Raw genomic sequence first — 25,539 nt, 5'->3', positions numbered from 1 at the left:
GCTGCGTTGTTTTATAGGTCCAGTCAAATGACCCTTTAAGTGTCTGTGGCCCCCAGTGTGTCTTTATGTCCTTGCTATTTGATGTACTTATATTTTTAGTGTTGGTTTCCACTTCATCATTCTCATGTCTTTGTGCGTTCATTTGCATAGCATCAAGTCTTAAAGCAGGTCTTAACGAGGCCAATCCCTTTCTACCTTTTCCACCATTCTTCATTTTGCAGCAAGGAGCAGCAGAAGAACCACATTAAGGGAGTCAACAAGTCAGTGTGGGAGCAGCGCACCAAGGAGCTGAGGAAGCAGACTCTGGCATCCAGCCGCGAGGCCCTCTATAACGAATTGGACGCAGATGACCGCTGGAAGGCAAGGACAGGGAGGGAGGAGCACAACAATGTAAAGGAAAAGGCAAAAAGGGCCCCTAGACTTGTGCTATCAGTGTACACAAGTTATGGCCACGAGTGTTGATGATGACTTTTATTGGTTTTCATTTGTTCTTGTTAATCATTTATCGGTGGCTTATTTACCAACTATGGTCTAAATATTGGTTGGAAATTTCCAATATATAACTGAAATGTAGGTCTTCTAAAGTTTTGCCTCCTCTCATGAATTACAAAATTTGAAATTATTCCTTCTGTGCTGTTTCGCTATCCATTCGTTTCCTTGCAGGTCAACTATTCACGTCACATCCGTCCAGACATGAAGACCCATCTTGATCGACCCTTAGTGGTGGACCCCCATGAAAATCGTAATAACAACACAAACAAGACAACTGGCAACAACTCAGACTTCTGTGTCAGCCAGCACCATCCTGAGCACCATGGCCAAGTGGGAGGGGATGGTGGAGGAGGTTCAGGTCCACCCAGACCTCCCATGGAGCGGGGAGAATCCACGGAGAGTAGACGGAGCCGCAAAAGTGAGCATCACCACAGCTCTCATGTCCGTCTGGATGCTACAGTGATTCCTGGGCCGGGTTCAGAGGAGAGGGTATCCAGGCGCCATCACCACACGCGGACTGGGAGTCGAGGAGGAGGGCAGTCCGAACACAGGAAGCCAAGGTCACATCGAAAGAATGCTGAAGATGGTGAGGAAGGTGGGGGAGGAGCTGGAAAATCTGGAAGACATAAGAGCAAAGGAGTGGATGGGAGTAGGGAAGGAGGAGAGCATGAGCGAGCAGGCAATGGCGGTGAGAAGAGGTCAAGAAGAAGCCGGCGTGGAAGCCAAACAGAGGGCGAGGGGAAGCGTATGTGCTCACACAGAAGGAAGTATGTCATTCATTTTTCGTTTTCCAGTCATCCTTTTTACAATCTCCTCTAATCTGATGGCTGTAATTCTTTCTTTGACCTCTTCCTAGGGACTGCAGTGTCCCAAACCTATCTACCACACGGCCCATCCAAAAGAGTCTCTCAAGGCAGAATAGCCAGTACAGTGAGGACATGGACAACCTCATGAACACCAAACTGGTGTCTGGTTCTACACCACCTAGCGAGGGTCGCCCCTATCCAGTGGCCAGTCACACTGTCACCCCTGGATTTGGATCTGCCCTTCATCTTGCTAACAGTGGCACTCGTGGAAGTTTGGTCACGTTGGATAGTTATGGGAATGTCGGACATCACCGTGCAAACAGTGTGATCAGGCTGCCCCACCCTGATTATACTGCTGTGGACATGCCCATATTTCCATCCACCAATGCCATACTGCAAGGTAGGGGTGAATGGATGTGTTTTTCTTTTCTTTTGTATTTCTTCTGCTACTTTATAGCTCTTTACAATGTTTTCCTCCTACCTTCAGTTAATAAAAATGCCAACACTGAACCTCTGCCACCTCCTACAAATGATGATGAGGAAGGAGGGGAAGGAGGGCCTAGGCCCATGCCTCCATATAGCTCCATGTTCATCTTCTCGACCACCAATCCGTAAGTGATACGTACTAACAATTACCAATGCACAGGCTAGCACACGTAGTATATGCACAAATTGCAAACTGAAACACACTGTCTCATAATTACCAGTTAACCATATAAACCTTTGGCTAAATCCCTATCCTAATGAGGACACATCTTTCCTTAAGTGTGAACACAAAGTCAGCAACACAAAGCAAAGATGAAAACCAGCCCAAAGAGACTTGAAAGCATGAGAAACATAAACAGGTCAAAACAGAGGCTGCAAGCCTGACTGCTCATCACTGCTTTTGTTACTTGTTGAAGTTCAGGCTCTGGCTGCTGGGCTGGGGTCAACATGCACTCAGCTTTATCATCATTCTTGGCTAGCTTTGCGTTAGCATGCTGTCTGTGCAGATGTTTGCAAAGAGATGAAGCAGTATAATACTATAATGGATGCAGTTTCCATTTTACCTTCACGCTCTTGTCCTTTTGTGCAGTGAAAAAAAGTAATGTCCATATCTCCACTCCTCTAATGCTGTATAGCTGTTTTCTGTTGCCTACACTTTGCACAGTCAAAAGTCAGCTTTATTGTAGTTGACTTTTGATCCAAAAGTATGAGATAAAGTTGATTGTTGGTATAATATTTTGAGGGTAGGGAAGGATGTAGTTAGTGTCTAGACAGCTACTCTTGCCTCTTTAGTTAATTTGATGCAGTTTGGTGTGGATTTAGCAGTCTATTAAATTGTCTGTACCTTACAATGGTTTGCCCAATGGATGGAAAATGGAGGCATGAACCACATATCAGTTATCTGATCCTGATAGCTACACCAGAAACCAAGAAAAGACTGCCACTGCCCGGCCACTGACAAACTGATGGATTCCCAGATTGATATTTGGGTAAACCCTGCTTTACTTTAGCTTTTCTACTGTGGTCCCACAATTGCCCACAGTGCTGATGGAAAGATTGACTTGCCTGTCACTATCTCAAAAACTATTTCAAATGAAGCTCAATCATAATGTCATGCAAGGCTGGACTGGGACAAAAAATCGGCCCGGGCATTTTGACTAGAGACCGGCCCACCAGGATAAAGATTGAAAATGTGACGTCATTCAGGGGTAAAACCGCAAAGGATTCTGGGAACTTGTGGCAAGAGGTACTAGCGCACGCAGGCTTTCAATTGAACTCAGTTACACAGCGATAAAAAGAAACACAAAAAATGGCAAGAAGCTGTTGTATTATTAACTGCAACAGCCGGTCGCATGACAGCCACAGGAAGCCGATCGTTTTTTTTTTAATCGGATTACGTCGTTGAAGAGAAATGTTTTAAGCCATGTTTCCGAAGTAAGAGCCGACGGATGGTCTGGATATACCAAATATAACGTCCCAGAACACTCCAGCTCACAGGTTAGTCTGCTCCAAGCATTCCCACAAAGGTCAGTCTGCTGTTGTAGTTAATGCGTCATTTTCATAACATAATTGGTGATATAGGTTACAAGCAAGTCTGGCGCTGAACAGAAATTGTTGCGCTATGCTCCTTTATTTATTGTGCATAAATAGTGAATTGTCCTGACACGATATTGCGTTTCGCTTCTGTTATTATGGTACATTGAAAAAAACATATACGTTTATTCACAGGATAAAACAGTTTTTTTGTATCACTAATTGTCCAGTGCGATTACAGCATACAGTATTATTGTCACTGCTACATTTCTGTAATGAACCAGAAATTATTTCCACTGCTAATTAATTACCATTGAGCTCAAAGGTCCTATTAATAAACAGTTAACGAATGTGTATTTATGAAGACGATTTGTGAGACTGGTAAACTTACCTTTGTTCGTACGATGGTCTTTCGTTCTACACGGTGCATTTCAAGGTCCTGTACCCCTCCGTCAGTAAACTGTTCCTGGGCTTGTTGCAGTGACCTGAAGTTACTAAACTTCATGAGTGTATGCACTCACCCCAAGAACCGTGTAATTATAAATATGAGCGTGGTGAAAGTTGGGCAGCACGCTAACGTATTTTGTCCCTCTGTGTGCTCGTAAGGGTCTAACCCTTTCACTGGTTTGATTTTTCCTCGTATCTTTTCTTTGTCTTTTCGTCGAGTCTGTCTTTGTACGGACCGGCATTGTTCTCCTTCGTTTTGTACATTCCTTTTTTGTGCGGCAAAGAAAAAACAAGAAGGTATTGGAACCGGAGAATGAACGTTTTGCGGTGCTGCAAATGCTTGCGTTTGATGCGGTACTTGGATTGTTTTGCCACGAGTTCCCGGCATGCAATGCGCGAAAATCACGTGATTGCTAAACAAGGGGGCGGGTGCATTCGGCCTCCTCGGCTGTAATTGGTCCAGCCCAGAGTCGATCATGACCAATTGGCCAATCCAACACCTTTCATTATATATACCCTTCCTAAAAAAAAAAAAAAAAAAAAAAAATCCATCGGCCCATAAAAACAAAAAATCGCCCGATGGCCAGTCCAGCTATGATGTCATGTATTCTAGACTGTGCTGGCATAGCATGAAAAGAGGTCATTTGCTAAAATTTGTTGAAGACACAAAGCCTAATTTTAGCAAATGAGCAGGTCTAGTTTGTGTAAACATTAACACAGAGCTGTTTAAACATTAGTTGAGTATTTGAGAGGGATTTAAATTTTGTTTAGCCTCCACAATGGCCTTCATTATAGTTATAAATTAAACATAATGGTATGCATTGCATTAATGCAAGAGAAAAACAAATATCTTTGTCTGCTCCTAGGTTTCGACGAGCATGCCATTACATTTGCACCCTGCGTTATTTTGAGATGTGCATCCTGCTGGTCATTGCAATGAGCAGTATTGCCCTGGCAGCTGAAGACCCTGTTTGGCCCAATTCCCCTCGAAACGATGTAAGAAATTCATCATACATGTATTATTGGTTCTTTTGGCAACAAAAATATTATGCATATAATTTATCTATTAGTTTTTGTATTTACTCTCAAGGTTATTTTTGCCATCTCCCAAGCCTTACGTGCGTGGAGGTCTGAGCAGTAAATGAATTAACTACATAGAGTATGAGATAGAACATATAAATCCAGCACTTAAAATGATTATTGACAGTTTTATAGTGGGTAGACAATTAAGTGGCACACACAATATTCAGGATTTTCTGTGTTCAGACTCAGCAAAATGATACAAACTCACAGACCACACATGCACAGGAAACAGTTGAAGTTTAAAGTACTGCCTTCTTTAGTAATATAATATCAGATGATGCAAAATAAGTGCAACACTGCACTTATCTAAAATACAAAATCATCATATGCTCACTTTTTCTTTGTGCAGGTTCTGCGCTATTTTGACTACGTCTTTACAGGAGTTTTTACTTTTGAGATGTTAGTAAAGGTGAGACAAATCAGCATTTTTCCTCCGTGTTGAGACAAACATTCTCCTCTTTTTGATAAAGGCTGTAATGGGTCCTTGTTTTTGGTCTCTTTTCTAGATGGTGGATCTGGGGTTGGTCTTGCACCAGGGCTCTTATTTCCGGGACTTGTGGAACATCCTTGACTTTATAGTGGTTAGTGGTGCTCTGGTGGCCTACGCCTACGCCTTAGCGTAAGTCTCCCTCCTGCTTCCCCCTCTGCTCTCTTTTCTCCTCTCCTGCTCCTCTCCCCTCTCACTGATACCTTGGAGTACAGCGTCCCCTGTTCTTCTTCACTCAACCATGGCTGATTTTTGGCCTCTACTTTCTCTATCCTACACACTTTTCTTTCATTCACTCGCATACATTTTCTCTCTTGGCACTTTTTCATTCTCTTGTGTCCTGTTATCCTCCACCATAAACCCAAGTCTTACCTTTATTTAGAGTGCAAAAGACCTGTCCTCTTTTTTTGGCCATGTCCTTACTTCATTTCTCTTACGTTCACATTTTGCTCCTGCAGTCCTTTAATTTTTAAGCTCCTCCTATTTCAAGCTCCTTCCAGCTTCTGCGTAAACACTCCCACATTATAAAATAGATCCCAGCATCCTCTCCCTATCTACCTCCCCATGTGAGAGGTGAGGACCACCCTTTGCACCTGTAACCCTTTAGTGCCCAGGGCGTTCTAAAGTAAAAGGGCCCATGCAAACCCCGGCCAGGTCACCAAAATTCTCAACTACGTTCTCTACTACAAAGCAGGTACTTTAATCTTTACTTGATTTGCATGGCTGTAAAGATAAAAATACAACTACATGTTGATTACTGAGTTAGGCTGTAGATAATAAGTGCTATGCTGGTACAAAGCATGAATTTTGCTTTTGCATGGTATGTGAGAATATAAAGCAATTTATAGATTTAGAAGTCTGCATTAATGTGATGTCATGTTTTGGATATAATATATACACATATATGTAGATATTAGGGGTGCAACGATACACAAAATTCACAGTTCGGTTCGGGTCGATGCTTTGGTGTCACGGTTCGATATTTTTTTCGATACAAAAAAATGTTCATGCCTTTTTAATTTGTCATTTATTAAAATTATAAATATATATTTATATCGCCTCTTTCAGTGCGCCCCAGGGTGGCTGTGGCTACAATGTAGCTTGCCATCACCAGTGTGTGAATATGTGTGTGAATGGGTGGATGACTGGATATGTAGACTAGTAAAGCGCTATATAAATACAGGCCATTTACCATTTACCATATTTTAACTCAAAAGTACAGTTTTTAAATTTAATGTTGCTGAAACAACAAAATAATAATAATAATAAATCTATCTGATCGAGAAATCACTCATCTTTGGAAAAGAGAGTTTATAACAGAGAAATGGCTCTTTTCAAAATAAAAGCTATACTATACGCTTCTTCTGGGCTATATTCTCAGCAGCATATTAAACATATCAGGTCCCCATAAGGAGAATCATGTGCTCTGTCTAAATGATCCGGGTAAAGTTTGTAGCATGCGTGCTTGTTGTTTTTGTCTGCTTCCACTTGTCTTTGCACTAGGATGATGTCGGCGTAAATGTGCAGTCATATTTGTTGTGTTCCCACTAGTGCTGTCAGCGTTAATCTCGTTAAAATGACATTAACGCCATAACGCGGCAAATCTCCGTTAACAAGTTACCATGGATCGCCCCGTGCGTGGGGCTGGATGGCGTTAACACGTTAACAAGCTAACTGTGCTAACGCACTAGTTCCCACAAATTGAGCATTGCGTGGCACATCCGACATACTGTTTTACTTTTGTCCATGACGCGCTTACCATCAGGGTCATGCTTCACATGAAAACCAAGATAGTACCAAACGCCAGCTCTGAATGAGGGTGGGGGAGGTTCAATTTCGGGTAGCGTTAAGGCAGTTGCCATGTTGCAACGAGCTTAGCTTCTGTCTTGCTAGCTCGCGGTGCGCTCAGTGGATTTGCACTCGACAGTGCAGCCTAGGCGGAGTAGTCGAACGCACATCCACTGAGCGCTCAACACAGACAGCATGGTCAGAAGAAAAGTTGATAAAATAAATAAAAAAATTTGTATTGTTCGATACATATGCATACCGAACCGAAAGCACTGTATCGAACGGTTCAATATCGATACGAGTATTGTTGCACCCCTAGTAGATATGTTTCCGCATAATATATTTGTGCTCTCAAATTAATGATAATGATATACCATAGATTTTTACACAGGTCTGCAATATGTGAAGACACTGGATATTGTTTTTACTGTGGAAGTGACTGAAAGCAAACCTACATAGCTTAAACTGCTATGAGCTTTTGGACACTTGGATTATAAGGCACCTAGCATTCTTCTGTGTTGGGTCATTGAAGTTGGTGGACTTGGAGCCTCTTGGATGGAGGATGCTCTGCTCATTTTAACTTAAACACCAGTAACATACACTTATGGACAAAAGTTTTGGGCTTCACACTCTTTTAACTACAGCTTTTGCCACAGATCAGGCACCTAGCCATACAGACTGCCTTTACAAACATTTGTTGTTCTAAAGAGTTCAGTGAATTTAAGCATGGTGATAATATAAGACACCATACCTACAACAAGTCAGTTCATGAACTTTCTTCCCTTTTAAATATTCCACAGTCAACCTTAACTGGTATTATTGCAAAATGGACCACAACCACAATATGGCAGACCTTACAAAAGTTACAAAGCAGGGTTAGGCAGGTACACAGTGTAGAAAAGTCACCAACACACTGCTGCAGAGTTCCCAACCTCCTCTGAATTTAACAACAACACAAAAACTATGAATTAGGAGCTTCATAGTATGGGTTTCCAGGCTGAGCAGCTCCTGTAAGTGTAAATAGGTGATACAGTACAGAATTTGTATTAATCCGAATATATTTGACAGTTTTATTTAAACTGAACTGAAATGAGAAACTTTCAGAGACTCTGTGAGTGTGTTCTGTATCTAACCACTTGAGGTCTTCGATTAATATACTGCAAATTAATATGGGAATAGCTAAGTGATACAAATAAATTAATACATTTTGAACTTTTGACTTTATACCTCTCTGACCTGTCTTCCCCATGTGATGTTTGTGTAATGTATGTATGGTCAGAAGGGTAAGTCGGCGCTGGCAAAGGTCGGTAGCCTTAACCCAATTTCCTTCGGGGTCAACCTTCAGGATCAATAAAGTTTTATTGAATTGAATTGAATAAAACTGACACTTGAGTAATGACTTGAACTAAAGATGACACCTTGGATTTTCATAGTCCCAGAATGATATCTTGTGACGTTGTCCCCTCAGATCTCCTCAAACAGTTGGGGTTTTTTTGCGGTCCTAATGACCCATCTTTTATGCCACCTTTACTGAACTGCTCCTCCTCTGCACTTTGTGTCCATTCTTCCACCTCTTTTTATCATACATCACGACGACACTCAAAATGTACTTAGTTTTCTCATCATTCTGGTCTCGGAAAAGTCTGTGAAACAGTGCACTTTCACGGGTATTTCTCCAGATATACCGAAGAAAATATTCTGCACGCTTAAATGAAGAAATAGGCTTTTTTTGTCATTCAGTAATTTGTTTACTGAAATTAATGAGAGTCTCTGGAACTATGGCAAAAATGTTAGAAATTTTGGCACGGTCACTGGGAATAGTCGTGAATTATTTCACCAAGATTCAGGTCTGTGCCTTCAGCAGTCTATCCCCACCAGTGGGTAAGAGTTAAACCCAACAAGTTACCAATAATCTCAACTAATAAAAACCTTCCAGCTTTCAAATGCAGTTATGCTAAAATAGTTTTGGTTTAATCTAACATAAACTAGGTTGTCCAGCTTATCTGCTCACTTTATAACTATGCCGTAGTACATTGTTAAAGTCCAGCTGAATTAAGAACTCATGAACATGGCAGGTGCTCCACGGTTCTGGTAGAGGTGATCCATTGTCAAGACGTTCACTCTTTGTGAATCATCTTTATATGTGTGTGTGTTTTAACCAACACTCTTTCCCCTCATTTTAGTTGAATTTGTGTCTCTCTGTTTGTATATACAGAGATCTTTGTCTCCACCTTTTCTGTGTGTCCCAACCTCTTTCTGTTTCACTGCTGAATTTTCTTTCTCTGTGTATCTTCTCTGCAAGACCAAATTCATCCAGTGGAAATGTTGAGTATGAATTATAATGTAGCCTTAATCTGAAGAAAACGAACAAACAAGCCCAATTTGACTATAGTAGAGGTTTATCATGCTAATGGCTGATGGGAGATCGGAACCAGTAAGAAAAGATTCCTACCCATCCAGATAGTACCTTAATTCAATTGGTGAAATCAAACAGCACTCCTGAAGCGATCAGAAGTCTTGTTGGAGATGTTTATCACTCCCTTAATCAAATTATTCTGGTCTGAGGGCTGCTGTGTCTTGGACCACTTATGCAGCTGTCCTTCATATTTCTGCAGTCAGACTGAGGTTCAGATCCAGACAGGCTCAGAGTCAGAGATGATGACTAATCAAGTTTGGTTTGCCTTGAAGCGCACGTTGACATTCTAAGATGGTTTTTTTCACCAGGTAGTGCTTACTCTGCTATGTGCCTGAAATGAGTTTATATGTGGGCTTGCTGGTCCTTAATAATAGTAATTTGAATATTTAATTGTTAATCATGACGTTTTACACATTAGATCATTTTCAGAGTAGCACTAGTTACCATTTGAAATCTTGCACACTCATCAAGCAGTTTTGTTTTGTTGTTTTTTTTTTTGGGGGGGGGGGGGGGGGGGGGGCTAAATTGTGAATGTAAGAGATTATCTGAATGTGTGAGTAGGTTGGTTGATCTAACAAGAGAAGGTACTGTCTTTTCTTTTTTCCCCTTTCTCTCTCTCATATGGATGTTTCCCTCAAAATCCTTCCTTTTCTGTGTCCCATTCTGTTTCTTTATCCCACCTTGTCTCCTCTGTCTTGTTGTTCTCACCTCTTACTCATATCTCTCTTCGGACTACGAGCAGCAGCGGCAGCGGGTAAAGTTCTCTCACTTTTTCCTCCTCATTTTCTTCTTCTGCACTCTTGGTATCTGTTTCTCTGATCACACATCTCTTTCCTTCTCATTCATCCATTGTCAAAGTTGAAATGTGTATCTGTCTATATTATTTTTCTTTTTTTTTTTAAATCCATTGTTCACCATGGAACAACTCGGACTCAAACCCAACTAAACCTCATCTTAACTTCTGTCAGGTCCTCAGCTGATTCACACAGATGCAAAGGAGATATTTGTGCTTTAATTGCAGGTTTTTCCACACATTTTTATTTCAATAAATATGGATATGAACATGATCAAGAAAGAAACTTTTAACCAAAGATGGATAAAAACACAGACACAGTGATTTGCATACACACACACACACACACACACTCATGCAGATACACACATTAGTGGTGGTTGTGTGCAAATACACACACAGCCACCACCAGTCTGCCATCTGGTCTAACAGCTGTAAGACACAGGCAGCTGTATACACAGCTGCTGCCCCCCTAAGGATCACTTTCAGTGACCTCTTCACCCTGATCTGTACACTGGATATGTGAGGATTTGTTAAAATCAGGGCATTTGAATTACAGTCAAATTTTCTATTAAACTAATCGCAGCCAGTTTACATAAAGTCAGCATCAGTTAACTCCTGCATTGTTTCTTTAGGCTCCTGCAGCCTTGTACACAGTGCCAGCCCAAATCCAGTATTTGACATGTCTAGATTACAGAAACTTATTCAGAAAGTTTGGACAACAACACCTTTCACCTTGGAAGCTATAGCAAGTAGCTAGGGATCTTAAGCTACTTGCTATAGCTAGAGAGATACCTATGGCGTTACCACAGAAACCCATAAAGCTAGGTTGGTAATGTCTGGAAGCACAAATCCGACTGTAACACTTGAAGATAAGGAAAGTCTGATCACAACATCTGATTTAAGGAACAAATCTGCCATGTCTTCAGTCTGAACATAGCCTTTGAGGTCTATTATAATTTAACACTCTATGGCATATGTGCCTGGACAGTTACACTGCCAAAGTGAAAAAAAACAAAGAGAGGTTTGGCTCAGCATTTCATTGGGAAATGCTTTATAAAATCTTTGTCTTGGCCAAAAACCATGCAAGACAAGATTCCATGCTGTCTGAACAATGCTGTGAAACAAGCTAATCCTGGAGCTTATAGAAATTAACTAGATGAGTCATCAAGAGAGAGTTTGGCTTGTTCATTTAAAAAGTTTTTCCCATTTTTAAGCACAACAACACTACCAAATTGTGGCATATGCTTGAAATTGAAGGCGTTTTGAAAATGTGTTAAAACTTTTAACGCATTTACGGTGACGAGCAGAAGAGCCCCTTGCTTTGCTCCTCTTACTCAACTGCCCTACGACAGAATACAATTTTGTTCTCGCTGAGAGTACAGCTAAACTCTCTCTCTCTAAATGTCTCTCTATAGAATAAATTTCTCCACCCCTCAAACTGCTGCTTAAAAGAAGAAATACTGCAGCATGGAAAGCAAGGTTTCAATGCAGCATGAACAGATTTCACCATTAACTGCGCATGGGCAAACTGAGGCTTTAGTGTTTTTGAAAGGCATTGAAATACATTGCAAAACACTACACAAGGGAGATAGCATTCAGACAGGAATGATATCAGTTGTTCCCATAGCATGTACTCTAGTTATAAATCCCCACCTAATTCTAGCATGTAGCTACGATGTTATCCTCACACTTAGGAATAAGGCTAAAGCGTAATCTGATAGCAATGCTGCATGCGTTGCTATGCACTTAACCCAGACGTAGTTACTCATTGATTTTGAGTTAACTCGGACACACATGCCATCAAGAAATGGCTGCCCATCGCCATTTTGGAATCGAGAGGATTAAGGCTTTCATGTGCTGCGTATACTAAGTCTGCTGAGACTTGTAACTTTCACTCTCCTGTGTGTACATGTATGTCTTCTTTGTTTTTGGTGTGTAAACACGTGTAGGGGGAACAGCAAGGGAAAAGACATCAGCACCATCAAGTCGCTGAGGGTACTGAGAGTGCTACGACCTCTAAAGACTATTAAACGACTTCCCAAACTCAAGGTACGCTTGCGCAGCAAAGAGACTCCATTACTTATATTTCACTTTTACACAGATTATTGATGAAATCTACCTTAAGGTAAGTACAACAACCAAGAAAATTAAACAAATTACACCCTGATCTACCATCATCTATTATTCTTTAACCCCCCCTAATATTATGTTGTTCTCTTGCTTTGTCCTCAGGCTGTGTTTGACTGTGTGGTGAACTCTCTGAAGAATGTGCTCAACATCCTGATCGTCTATTTACTCTTCATGTTCATCTTTGCTGTGGTTGCTGTTCAGCTCTTCAAGGGGCGTTTTTTTTACTGCACTGATGAATCCAAAGAATTTGAGCGCGACTGCAGGTCAGGAAAAAAAATCCAACTCCTTTCACCTTGCGCTGTGAAAATGTCCTGGTGACCTGCATAACTTTTGGTTTAATCCTTAAAGATTAAAGTGTCTCCTCTCCATCCTCTGTGTCATACCTAATGCAAACGTTTATAAGTTTTTTTCCTTTCAGTCCTTGTGCTGATTTTGTGTTTTTCAGAGGCGAGTATCTGGTGTACGAACGTGATAACGAAGTGAGGGCGCAGAAGCGGGAGTGGAAGAAGTACGATTTCCACTACGACAATGTGGCTTGGGCCCTTCTCACCCTCTTCACTGTCTCTACTGGAGAGGGGTGGCCGCAGTGAGTAGCCTATATGTGAATATATTCATTCATAAATAGAGCAAGTGTGGATATTGACAACCTGTAACAATACTTCACTGTCACTTCAGGGTGCTGAAACACTCGGTCGATGCGACTTACGAGAATCAGGGCCCAAGTCCAGGATACCGGATGGAGATGTCCATCTTTTACGTGGTGTACTTCGTGGTCTTCCCCTTCTTCTTCGTCAACATCTTCGTAGCTCTCATTATCATCACTTTCCAGGAACAAGGCGACAAGATGATGGAAGATTACAGTTTAGAAAAGAATGAGGTGAGCAAGGATTCCGAAACTGGAGCGTTGCATGATGGAAAGGCACGATGCAAACCGAAAATGTCTTTTTCTGCTGTTTTTGACAGAGAGCCTGTATAGACTTTGCCATCAACGCCAAGCCTCTGACACGCCACATGCCACAAAACAAGCTAAGCTTTCAGTACCGTATGTGGGAGTTTGTGGTGTCACCGCCATTTGAGTATACCATCATGGCGATGATCGCGCTCAACACAATCGTGCTGATGATGAAGGTAAAGGCCTGCAAGCTCCAAACAAGGAATAAGTAACGCACAGAACAACATAAACACCAAGACAGCCACCGAGTTGCTGAACTTAACGTCTAAATTTATACCATTAGCTCTTGTTGCCTGCGCCTTAAAAAAAAATACAAGCAGCCTTTACTAGTCTGGAATGATTCAAATACTTCTGCTTTTCTGAGAGAGGTACTGCCTATGTGTGTTTTTGTTTACAGTATTACGGAGCCTCCGACACCTATGAAGCTGTGTTAGCCAACCTGAACATAGTGTTTACTTCCCTCTTCTCCATGGAGTGTGTACTCAAGATCATCGCCTTTGGAGCACTGGTGAGTATTTCTGGGTTTATGTGTGGCGACGATGTACTGCTCTGTAAAAATATGAGAAGCCAATAAGAACATATATACATATTTATTTTCATGCCTTTTTTCTGTATTGAATGAATTTTACCATTTAAAATGAACAGAATGCCCATATACTAAACAAAACAAAAAACTGAAAACGTTTACAGCCAAAAACAGCTCTTCATCTGGGCCTGACTTTCAACTAGATTACCCTGTATCCCCCACTTTCTCCACCAATCTATGTATTACACTGTCTAATGCTATTCGGATTGTTGGCAATAATCAAATGATTTGTTTTTCAGTTACAAAACCAAAAATTTAAACAAATCAGAAGCTACAAAAAATCAGTGATAAAGTTATTTTACCGGCAAAAGATGCAGATGAGAGAAAAAAGTACAGACGAGATAGTTTGACAATGAATGGGAGGTGATAAAGGACAGAGGTGGGATTATAATATATTAACTGAAAAAATGAAAGTGAGTGACATATAGGCGGCCAAAAGAGAAGCAAAGATTAGAGAGCGGGTGGTGAGTAGACAGCATCAGCTCTGATTCATGGATAAACTTATGTACGTATTAGGCATGTCGTAAGCACACATAATCCCAGCCCTCAGAGATATTAGTGTCCGTGTGTGTGTATGTGCGTGCGTGTGTGTGTGTGTCAAAGTGGTTTATTTTAATATCCGCCTCCCTTGCTCTCCCCTGGTCCTTCCACTTGTCTAATGCACAATTTGGCTCCAGGTAATATGTGGGTAAGCAAAGAAGCAGAGGCTTATTAGCATTTTGTCCCGAGTATTACATGACTCGTTGCTTTGAGTGTCCCCACTTATTGAAAGAATGCTTTAGAAAATCTCTAATCAAATATAGATTGAATTTTTTTTTGCATATATATCTATAAATGGAGGGCTATAATAGAATTTTTAAAAGGTTTTGAAACTGAAAGAAATTCAAATTGGTTTTTGCTGTACTGTATGTGTTGTTTGATGGATGTTATAGTCTTGTGATGCAGTTGTTAAGGTTCGGTCGAGTTAGGGAAGAGAAGAAAGCAAGCCCAAGTCGAAGTAGGTGTCAAAAATAGTGATCTTTATTACACTCTGTGCACAAGAGTGGGAAAAGACAATTTGCAATCGAATCCTCTCGTCAACTGAAGCATCAGTCTCCTTATATTGCCTTTATGACATCACAGTTGGATCTTTACTGGAAATGATCTCAAATGATAACAATTCCCCGCCTATCCCAAAGTTTTCCCTTATATAGACATCAACTGCTACTCTTAAGAGAAAAACAAGTGTGTATTACATTGTGCATTTTGTGAAAGTGTATTTATCCGAAAAACTGTCCTCAGATGACCCTCCTATTATTACTAAGTGTGTAGGTGACCGTGCGTGTGTTACATAAGTGCGTGCATGTAAGCAGAGACCGGCGTACGTGCAAAATTACACGCAGGCCCGCCAGGGCCCAACAGGACTCGTGGATCTGTATAGTGTGACTGCTCTGCTCTAACATGCAACAACTTTATATAAACAGTCAGTGTGGATTAATATAAACAATCAATGTACATTAATATTTGCTCAAAGTAACACAGATGTAATTAAAAGATTATACTGTCAACAGATTCAACAATGGCAAATGAATAATCAATGATAACTGATTGTGAGAATACAAAATAAAATATCTCCTGATCACACTCCTCCTCTTTGGCCTTTTGAAAAAAGGCCAACATTTAGAGATATTGTGTCACTCCTCCGTCCAGGCGGCTTCTCGCAACGGCATCATATGTTCCGGACCAGCTGACCCAGCTGAACCAGAAGCTATGGCCCTGCTCACCAGATTACCCAACACCTGCCTCACCAGAGGAATGAGACAACACCCGATCAGCAACAAACCTAGAAAAACTAGAAGAGAAAACATGGCAGACATAAACAATCCCTTATATTGCCCAAAAACAGATGTGAACCAATCTCCCAGCCTTGAGTTCACGCCTGATTGCTCATGCATGGTTCTAGATAACGTTTTCAAATTTTCCAGCGCCCGCGTGACTGTTCCGTCCGGAGCTGTATTGTTGGGAATAAAGGTGCAACATAAATCTCCGAACATCGCGCACACGCCTCCCTTCTCGGCCAATAACATGTCCAGCGCCATGCGATTTTGGATTCCCATTAACGACGTCGGACCTAATTGTTCTGCAAGACCTTCCACCGCGTCCCTGGTGAGATTAGAGAGTCTCAACACATTATAATGAACATAATTAATGCGATCAACATTTTTATTTGGAGTCACCCACAGAAACACACTTTCAAACCCGGCCGCTATCTGATCAACTAACTTATACTCATCTGGAACTCCTCGGGGAACTCCTATTGAGTCTATCCAGGTTGGCGAGTCCCGTCTTGGATCATACTTGTGGATAGCTCCTGCGGCTCTCCTCCGTCTGGCTGTAGACACATTCGCACCTTGCTGTGGAATTGTCTCTAGCCTACTGCCTATGAGCATCAAAGGTGCCGCTAAGCGCACCAGAGCACACGTTCCCACACTCCCCAAGGGAACCTGCACCAAAAGGGTGTACTCCCCACAATAATAATATAGCCCACCTCTCGCCCAGGTGCCTATAATTGTGCTTGGGTCACTTACATCATTGGTAGTCCTACCTGTAATTGTCCTCTGGCACCAGCTTGGATTAATCCTTCCTAGCCTAAATCTCACTCTGTCTGTAGAAAACTCAAAACATGTATAATTATCTCGTTTTGGTGTGAATGAACCTGGTTGTGTGCGTTTATCAATTGGCGGATATAAACCTGACAAAGTGGTGCAGTTACCTGTGTCCACCGCCTCTCTAGTTAATCTCAACATGCAATTATATCCCCACTCATCCTCTGGATACAGAGGAGCGGGTTCAGTAAACAAATGTGGTCGAGCGGTAGCACAAGCAACACAATCAACCACTTTCTGCTCCTTAGCATTTTGAGCCACCCAATCTAGCCAAAGATTCCTATCTCCAAAACCTGTGGCACGCTCTATCAACTCCTGAGGTTTTAACCTAGTATAATCAGTGGCAACAAACCATTTTTCTTCTGGATCCTTGTAAGTTACTGTCTCTACGGGATCCGTTTGCACCGTGAGATTCAATGCTGAGTCATTTCCCAGCGGTTTAGACCTGGGATTAAATAAATTCACCCGAATTAACCCGAATGGATCTGTCCCTACTTTATCTACCCCTACTACTAAATAAAACGCACCTCCATCAAACCCAGGTTCAGGGAGTTCACTCCATGGTCCTAGGGAAAGAGTAATAGGGTTATTTGTAACAGAATAATCTCTCTGAATAGCTATTCCTTCAAGGGCCGGTGGCACCGTTGGCTGCCATCCTACTCCTGTCCACGCGACCACATCCTGCCAAGAACACCACTGATCCGTTACATAGGTGTAGATGTCACTATCCCATGATGGGCCCCACACCGACTTAGGGTAACACATCATTGGATGATAACAAACCCACACATTATATGTTCTCCAGCTATTCCCGTCACCCGAGCATTTAATTACCTCACACAAATTGAATGTGAACGCTGTTGTAGATCCATTAACATACCCAAACTCGACTCCGCCACTGGCTTTGAGACACCCATCATCCCCACCTGAACCAACCGCACGCTTGACTTTTTTCGACGATTTGATCGGTTCGGGCTCAGGAGCGGATAGACCTCTGTGTCTGGGCAATTCACCTGTCTGCCAAAAAACAAAGAAACACGTTATAACACTTATTAACCCCAACACCCCCGTTATTTTCCAATTTTCCCACAATTTCATGATGACTGTTCCCAGGCTCGTTTACTTTTACTCTATACTAAAAAGATAAGGTTACAAAAAGAGTATAAGGTTATGAGTATAAAAATATGCGAGTAACATACAAAACTATTACGATTCCTTCAAACTATCAAATACTTTAGACTAGAGCCCTAGCCTATTTAAGAGCCTGTACTGGATTCCTCCTTGGCGCGTGACGCTCCTCTCCTTCCTTTGCCTCACTCAGGTAGACTACTGAGGAGGACCGTAGCACAGGTGGAACGAGTATTATTCTGGCTCTATGTTCCCTCCTGCGTCGATTGGGTGGAAGCTAGCTCCAACAAACTCTCGTCCGCGACTGCACACTGAGACCAATGGAACCAGGTCTCCCCTTTCCCCTTTAGACGGACAGCACTGGTGGTTCGGGCAATTACTTCGAAAGGTCCGGTCCACCTTGGGTCTCTCCACTTTCGCTTAATGACCTTCAGCCACACCGCCTTGGCATCGGGGATGGACCTGTCCTCCGCTTTCACCCCCTCTCCAACCTGTTGTGTGAAACTAGACACAAGAGCTTTTAATTCTTTCCAACATTCAATATGTTTTCTATTACTTTTTACACTTTCTGCCGCCGGAACTGTTGTCCATGGACCTGGAAACTGTCGTCCTGTCAACAGCTCATATGGTGTGAAACCTGTGGATTGATTAACACAACATCTTATTATCATCAATGCAACTGGCAGGGCCGCTACCCAATTTAGCCCCGTGTGAGCTGAAATCTTAGCAATTTTATTCTTCAGATTTAGATTCATTCTTTCTACCTTTCCCTGCGACTGGGGGTGATATACTGTGCCAAATCTATGTTGTAACCCCAGCTTCTGTTCTACCTCTGCCAAATCTTTGTTTTTGAAATGAGTCCCATTGTCGGACCTAATCCGCTTAGGGAAACCATGCCGGGGGATGTAATGATTGATTAAACACTTAATCACACTTTTTGCATCCTCCCTCTTGGTAGGCCATGCCTCAGGCCAACCCGTCAAAGCATCTACACTTACCAGTAGATATCGAACTCCTCCTGGACCTGGATCAATCATGTCAGTGAAATCAATGACAATCTCTTCACCTGGTCTTTCTGGAATGGGGAACTTACCTGCCTCTGGTTTAATCACTGGCTTCGGATTGTGCTTCCCACAGATCAGACAGGTCCTAGCCTTTTCCTTGATCATATCCTTCAAAAAGGGATGCCACCAATGGCACAGATGTCTCCCCATCTGGGCGACACCTACATGTCCAAGGCCGTGCGCTTCAGCAATCTTCTGTTTTGCCAAGTTGGCTGTCAACACTGGTCGACCGTCAGGTCCTCGCCAGAGACCTCCTTCTTCCCAGGCTCCTCGACTCTTCCAGATCCCTTTCTCTTCTGGGGCAGCCTCCCCTTGGGCCTTCCTGGCCTCCTCTAGCATGTTAACTCCTGATTCTTCTTCCACCGTTATTTGTACCATCTGTCGTGATGCTTTATAACCCGCTGCCTCTTTTGCGGCTCGATCGGCTTCCTGATTTCCTCTGGCCATCAGGCTGGTCCCTGAGGAGTGGCCTTTGCATTTTATGATGCTCACCTCCTCTGGATCTCCCAAGGCCTGCTCAAGTTCCTCCATTTCCTTTTTGTGGCAGATTGGTGCGTTATCTGCTGTCCTGAATCCTGCTCTTCTCCATTGGGCTAGCTCCACATGAGCTGCTCCAAAAGCATAAGCTGAGTCCGTGTAAATGTTGACTCTTTTTCCTTTTGCAAGTCTCAAGGCTCGACTTAGAGCAATTACTTCTGCTCTTTGGGCTGACTGCTGCCCTTCAAGTCTTCCAGCCTCCTTCACTTCAAATGCAGCCCCTTTCCTGCAAACTACCGCGTAGCCTGCTTTTAATCCTTCATCATCCCTGTAGCAGCATCCATCAGTGAACCAATCTTCAGCTCCTGTCAGAGGTTCTGCTTTCAAGTCTTCTCTTATCTTCTCGTCCACTTCAGCTCTCTTTGCGCAGTCATGAGGTTCTCCTCCTGACTCCATTAAATCTGCCATGTTAATTCCTTCATGTGTGAAAGTCAAGTTAGGAGCGTCTAAAACTCTACACACTCTCTGTTGTGTAAGAGGTGTCATGGTGAAGGCTTGTGAGTTAACATATGCCACCACACTGTGGGTGGTCAGCACCTTCAACGGATGGTCCCTCACTATATGTGCTGTCTTTTGTATAATTTTTGACACCCCAATGGCATGCTGAGTGCATCTCGGGTGCCTTGTCTCTAATGAATTCAGCCTGATGCTGACGTACATAAGTACATCTCTTCCTCCCCCTTTTTTCTGAAACAACACCCCATTAGCTATCCCGTGTGTTTCAGAAACATCAAGATAGAAGGGTTGTTCATAATTAGGAATAGCAAGATCAGCCGATCTGGATAAGTCCTGTTTTAATGCAATAAATGCCGACTCCGTGGCCGATGTCCATGGCAGTTCAGCCTTAAGATTTCTGACACCTGCCGTTTTTACCAAATCCCTCAACAGGGCTGTTTTGCCTGCATAATTTGGAATGAAGTGCCGGCTGTATCCTGTTAACCCCAAGAATGAGAGCAACTCCTTAACCGTACGCGGTCTTGGATGTGTCAAAATCTGATCACGATGAGTGTTTAGCAGACCCACTGATTTGTGAGCAATGACACGGCCCAGAAATGTTACTTCTGGTCGGACCAACTGCAACTTTCCTTTACTGACTTTGAAACCGCACTCAGCGAGTCTCTTCAGTATGGTAAGTGAAGCTGCCGTGCATGCCGAAGCAGACGGAGCTGCAATGAGCAAGTCATCAACATATTGCACTAGTGAACACCCCTCTGGGAGATGGCATGGCGATAAAGCTTCTTTCAACACTTGGTTGAAAATGCCAGGGGAAAGTGCAAACCCTTGTGGCAACCTTGTGTATCTGTACTGTTGTCCCCCATATGTGAATGAAAAAATGTCCCTCAGAGACTCATGCAATGGGAGACAGAAAAATGCATTCGCTAAATCAATACATGTAAACCACTTCTGGTCTGGTGTTAATGCCGTCAAGGCTGTGTATGGGTTTGGGACTGGCACCGTGTCAGTACGTAAAATGGCATTGATGGCTCTTAAGTCATGTGCCATTCTGTACTTTCCTGTCCCATGCTTCTCTACTGGCAAAATAGGAGTATTCCAGTAGGATTGAGAGGGCTCAAGCACCCCTACTTTCAATAGCCCCTCAATGGTTTCCGCAATTCCCTCCTCAGCTTCTCTCTTTTGCCTATACTGTGGTTTCCAAATTGGCGTTTCAGACTTCAGCTGGAACAAAACGGGCGAACACGTGGCCTGGCCCACATCCGTAGGCCCTGCTGACCACAAAGTGTCAGGAAGAGTCGCAAGTGCGGCAACTGCATCCGCATGGTCTGTTCTTTCTCTCCCATGAATTCTTGAGATTTGTTGATGCTCCAACATCACTGTGTCCTCTGATTGACAAGTGATACGATAAATTTTGCATTTTGGCGAGTACCAAACGTCTGGAATCTGAGTAGCTTGCCAGCCAGGTTCCTCGAGGGCTCTTTTGACCATCGTCCCCAGCTCCTTCGCCTGATGACTCTCATGGACCGCCAATGTTATATGGGGCACTGAATCAGGTCCCATTTTGAACCAAGGCCGTTGTTCGTCGGTTAATTTTACTGCTGCCGCGACGCCCTCCAGACCGACATAGATGTTTTGAGAACACACATTCCAAGTCTGGCCTTCAAGGTCAGACTGGAACAGGTCCCTGTAAATTTCATCATCATTTCTATCATAATAGAGGGTGACATGGAACGGATCCCTGGGGGGAGAGAAGACTGCCAAGGCCATAATCCAAGGTTTCCACAACTGATATTGTCTTAGTATGCCTTCTTCCACCACACGACCCCAATAGATGTCAGCGGTCGTTTGTTCACAGTCTTTCAGCAAGTACTGGTTCTTTGAAAATGTCCCCAGGCACGGAAACTCTTTTCCTCCTGGAAGTGTCACTGTTAGTCCATCAGCTGAACACATGATGGTGGCCCCCAATTTAATGAGCAGATCCCTGCCCATCAAGTTCACAGGCACATGGGGAGACACCACATAGCTGTGCTTCAATGTCTGTTTTCCCAGCACCGTCAGGGCTGGATTGGTTGTTGGCAGCGTCATTGGTACCCCAGAAAACCCAACAACACTGACCACATGGTTGGAAAGTGTGGCACTGTTTGGTTTTTGTTTCAGTGTTGAATAGGTAGCCCCAGTGTCCACAAGGAAGGTCATTTCATCTCCTTCCACACTCATCGACAACATAGGATCTGCCACTCCCATGTTGTCTGGTCTCTGTGGGTCCCGTCAGTACAGCTCCTCCTCACCGCCCCAGTAGCCCAGGGGATACTGAGCCGCTGGCGCCATGCCTGGGTTTGGAGCTTGATGTCCCCTTGTCTGGCCCACTCTGCCTCGAAAAGTTCCCTGTGCCTGGGGTGATGATGGATAAGATGTTTCTGGAAGCCATGGCGTAGGACAATTACGAGCCCAATGTCCTCGTCCTCCACACCTTCGGCATACATTCGGGTCCAGCATAGGTCCCCCCAGACCACGGCCCCTTGGTCCACCTCCCCTTTGGGATCCACCACGTCCCCTCAGCGACCTAGTAGCCCCCCAATTCCCCGCGGGTCTTCCTTGCCTTGGGAATTCATTGGCGGGCCATCGGTCATCAGGGTACAGAACCGGATTCAAATCTGGCCAATCAGGCCCCGGATCGCCCCGTGGCTGCGCCACCAGCATCCTCTTAGGTCCATCTTTGTTTTCCTTTTTCTTTTCGCTTGATTTTTCTCTCGCCTCTGCCAATTTCAATTTCACTAACTGCGCTTGCGCCTCCTCCAGCTCCTGTTTTTTCTTGTTCACCTCGTCTTTCTCCAGCTCAAGTCGATGTATAATGTGCCTCTCCCATTTTGCTGAATCCGCCACCGCAAAATCAGGATTCTTTTGTAAATCTGTTCTTACTCGTTCTGGGAGACCTGCTAATACTGCAGATCGGAACCACGCCCTTGGTTCACCATTCTGCCCAGGATGTTCACCAGTTTGAAGAATCCACTGTTCTTTTGCATGCTCCATATACTCTCTAGGGGAATGTTCTGGGGTCCAAACAATCCTAGGTGTAGTGCCCATGTTATGAGTCGGATACTTCTCACGCACTGCGTCAGAGAGAGCATTTCGCACCCTTGCATAGGGGACGTCGTTTGGTTGGCATACAGTTCTTGCTATCTCTTCTACATCTGCGAGGCCTCCTCCTCTGAAGGTCCTCCCACCGATAGCTCGGAAATCTCCCAGAGCCAATTCCTCTCCTTCTGTAAGACTTCCTAGTCTCCTCAACCAAGCGGCTCCTCCCTCCGTGATTGGGGGCAGCTGCTTCACCAGAGCCTCAAGATCTCTGATATTGTAGGGGTGGTAGACTGGTTCACCCCTTCCTCCCTTCAATAAAGGCATTGTGAGGGATGATTCCTCCTCTGTGTCACCCTGCCCTTCTTCAGTTGGCAATGCAACAGTCTTCCTCTGGTTCTTCTCAAAGATGGACGGTCTTTTATCTCTTGGTTCCTCCAGAACCCTCCCAGAGCGAAGGGTCGTCCTTCCCGTGGGAGTCTGAAACTTTGGGGCAAATCCTCCCCTTTGCAGGTTTGACACTTCTCTGGATTTTCGTGTGTTGCTCTCTACTGAGCCCGCCAAGTCCTTTTCCAAGGCATAAAGTGTTTGTGCTACGCTACGTGGTGTTGCTACGCCTTCCTCCTCCAATTTTCTCAGGAGGCGTTCCAGTTGTATCACAGCCTCCCGATTGTCAGATTCTTTTCCAAAAACGTGGCCTTGCCACTGTTCTTTCTCAGAATCATCAACCGTTGACCTCTGATTAGTTTTTCGGGTCGCCTTTGATGGCGCCTTCTGATACTGCATTGAAGGTGAGTCTTCCTCTGAAGTCCAGACCTCCTGGGATGGATTTTCCTGGCTGGGCTGTTGCAATGTCACCTGTCCGGTACTTGTAGACGCCACAGGTTGAGCTTCTTCTGTAGCTCTATCTGGGCTAAAAAGAGAGGGAGGAATCAAGATCAACCCCCGTGTAGTAATTCCTTGTGATGTCCCAGCAACTGGGTGCGGCTGACTTACCTCTGATGCAGCTGCGGCTGATTGAGACTGCATTGCTTTCTGTGCAGGTGCCCCTGATTGTGGCTGCACTACTCCTGTGTCTGCCTCCACTGTGGCTGGAGCAGATGTCGATGATGGAGGATTCTCCTGTAAGTTGACAATTCCACCTGTCACTTTTCCTGTTTTTCCTTCCGGCCCCCACATAGTACCCCCCTCCAGGGCCACCACTGGACAAATATAAGGTGGGGGTGGGCCACTCAGGAAGTCCTTCAGGCTGGGATATAGCTTTCCTTCAGCCTCAGCTTCCTTTTTTAAGGCTGGCTGGATGTCGTTCACTTCCTCTTGCATCCAGTGGGAAACACCTTGGGAGATAATCATAAGCTTACAATACTTACTTTGTTTTTCCATCATAAGTTTCTTTTCAGCCTTTATTTTTCTCCCCTGGAAACGTCCTAAAGATTCCTCTTCAAGCTCCTTGATTCTCTCTTCACATTTCTCCCCTTGTCGTTGAAAGAGGGAGTGGAGAGGGATTCTGTCCTCCAATGTCTTCTGTTGATTTTCACATAATTCCTTCACTTCTTTTTCTAAATCCTGACACTGACGAGCAATCTCTTTTGAAGACGTCCCTTCAGTCATTTTAATGGCTCTCTTCAATTCCTGTATTTGCTCCTTCAGTGGCTTGTATCTCTTTCCCCCTCCAGGGGTCGCCTTTTCCTCTTCAGCCATTTTGCTTTTTGACCTCACTTACCTTACCAAAATGGCCGGTCTTAGGCTCCTCCCCTAGGGGTTGCCTCGTTGTATTTTCCTTTCGGCAGTCAGAATCTCACAAGCTGGTCAAGCCGAACTTCCGCTAGGCTCCAGCCTGAGAGAGAGAGACCGCCCACAGACACACACACACACACACCCTCTAATCCTCCTTTCCAGCTCAAAGCTTGACAACCGTCTAATATAACAGTTTTAAGCACGCAAAGCCAGCGAAAATTCACTCTCACATTCACTTCCCTAACAACTACAAAGTTTTCACATACAAGAATAATCCAAACAATCTACCATGCACCGTTTTCCCTCCTTATACGAGAGACTCAACCAACTTTTAAAAGCTTTATTTACACAACATCAAATAGAGCACAGATCTCTGCCTTTTCCAGGTAGAGAAAGAAATACGACCCAACTAAAAATCTCCCAACAATCACACAAAGTTCTCAAATTTTGTCAAGATATTTATCCCCGCATCCTACCTTACTGGAGTTTTACACAAGGGATCATTACTCATGGAATTCTATTAAACCATAATCACATTAGGAAATCACCAACACAAGACTACAAGGTTTAGTTTATTTAATATACTGAAATCTTTTAACCATACGTCTGAGACCCCCTTTCACCTAACGAAAAGAAGCTCAGAAGGACAAAAAAGGGAGAAATAGGGCCGCAGCTGTACACACACACTCCGCTCGTACTCGCGCGCGTGTGCCCGCTACTGCGCAGCACCACACACCCCTCCCCTTTCCTTCAGGAGAGATACACACACACTCTCTGTTCCCTGAGAGCGAGAGAAGAGAAAGGCGTTTTCGTTTTTTCACACACTCTGAATCCACACAGAAAAAGTTCAACAACACAAGACAGTTTATACAATTTACACTTTTAAATGCACAGA

General features: G+C 43.7%; 1 protein-coding gene across 8 annotated transcripts in view; it reads left to right on the top strand.

Moving 5' to 3' along the window:
- The window catches only part of cacna1aa (calcium channel, voltage-dependent, P/Q type, alpha 1A subunit, a), a 101,798-nt gene that overhangs the window by 42,881 nt on the left and 33,378 nt on the right, over positions 1-25,539 (top strand). For 5 of the 8 annotated variants that reach the window (XM_012921101.3, XM_076883096.1, XM_076883094.1 and 2 more), the window contains 13 exons: positions 222-390; positions 664-1,259; positions 1,349-1,698; positions 1,786-1,909; positions 4,631-4,760; positions 5,197-5,256; positions 5,354-5,466; positions 12,284-12,383; positions 12,567-12,727; positions 12,910-13,050; positions 13,140-13,341; positions 13,428-13,592; positions 13,814-13,924. In XM_012921101.3, the coding sequence (XP_012776555.1) occupies positions 222-390; positions 664-1,259; positions 1,349-1,698; positions 1,786-1,909; positions 4,631-4,760; positions 5,197-5,256; positions 5,354-5,466; positions 12,284-12,383; positions 12,567-12,727; positions 12,910-13,050; positions 13,140-13,341; positions 13,428-13,592; positions 13,814-13,924 (2,422 nt within the window). The remainder of the gene's footprint in view (positions 1-221; positions 391-663; positions 1,260-1,348; positions 1,699-1,785; positions 1,910-4,630; positions 4,761-5,196; positions 5,257-5,353; positions 5,467-12,283; positions 12,384-12,566; positions 12,728-12,909; positions 13,051-13,139; positions 13,342-13,427; positions 13,593-13,813; positions 13,925-25,539) is intronic. The other 3 variants (XM_012921102.3, XM_012921103.3, XM_076883095.1) reach the window with 1 other exon arrangement.

Source organism: Maylandia zebra, linkage group LG4 (assembly GCF_041146795.1).
Source record: "Maylandia zebra isolate NMK-2024a linkage group LG4, Mzebra_GT3a, whole genome shotgun sequence".
Lineage (NCBI taxonomy): Eukaryota > Metazoa > Chordata > Actinopteri > Cichliformes > Cichlidae > Maylandia > Maylandia zebra.
This window is presented reverse-complemented; position numbering and strand designations above follow the sequence as displayed.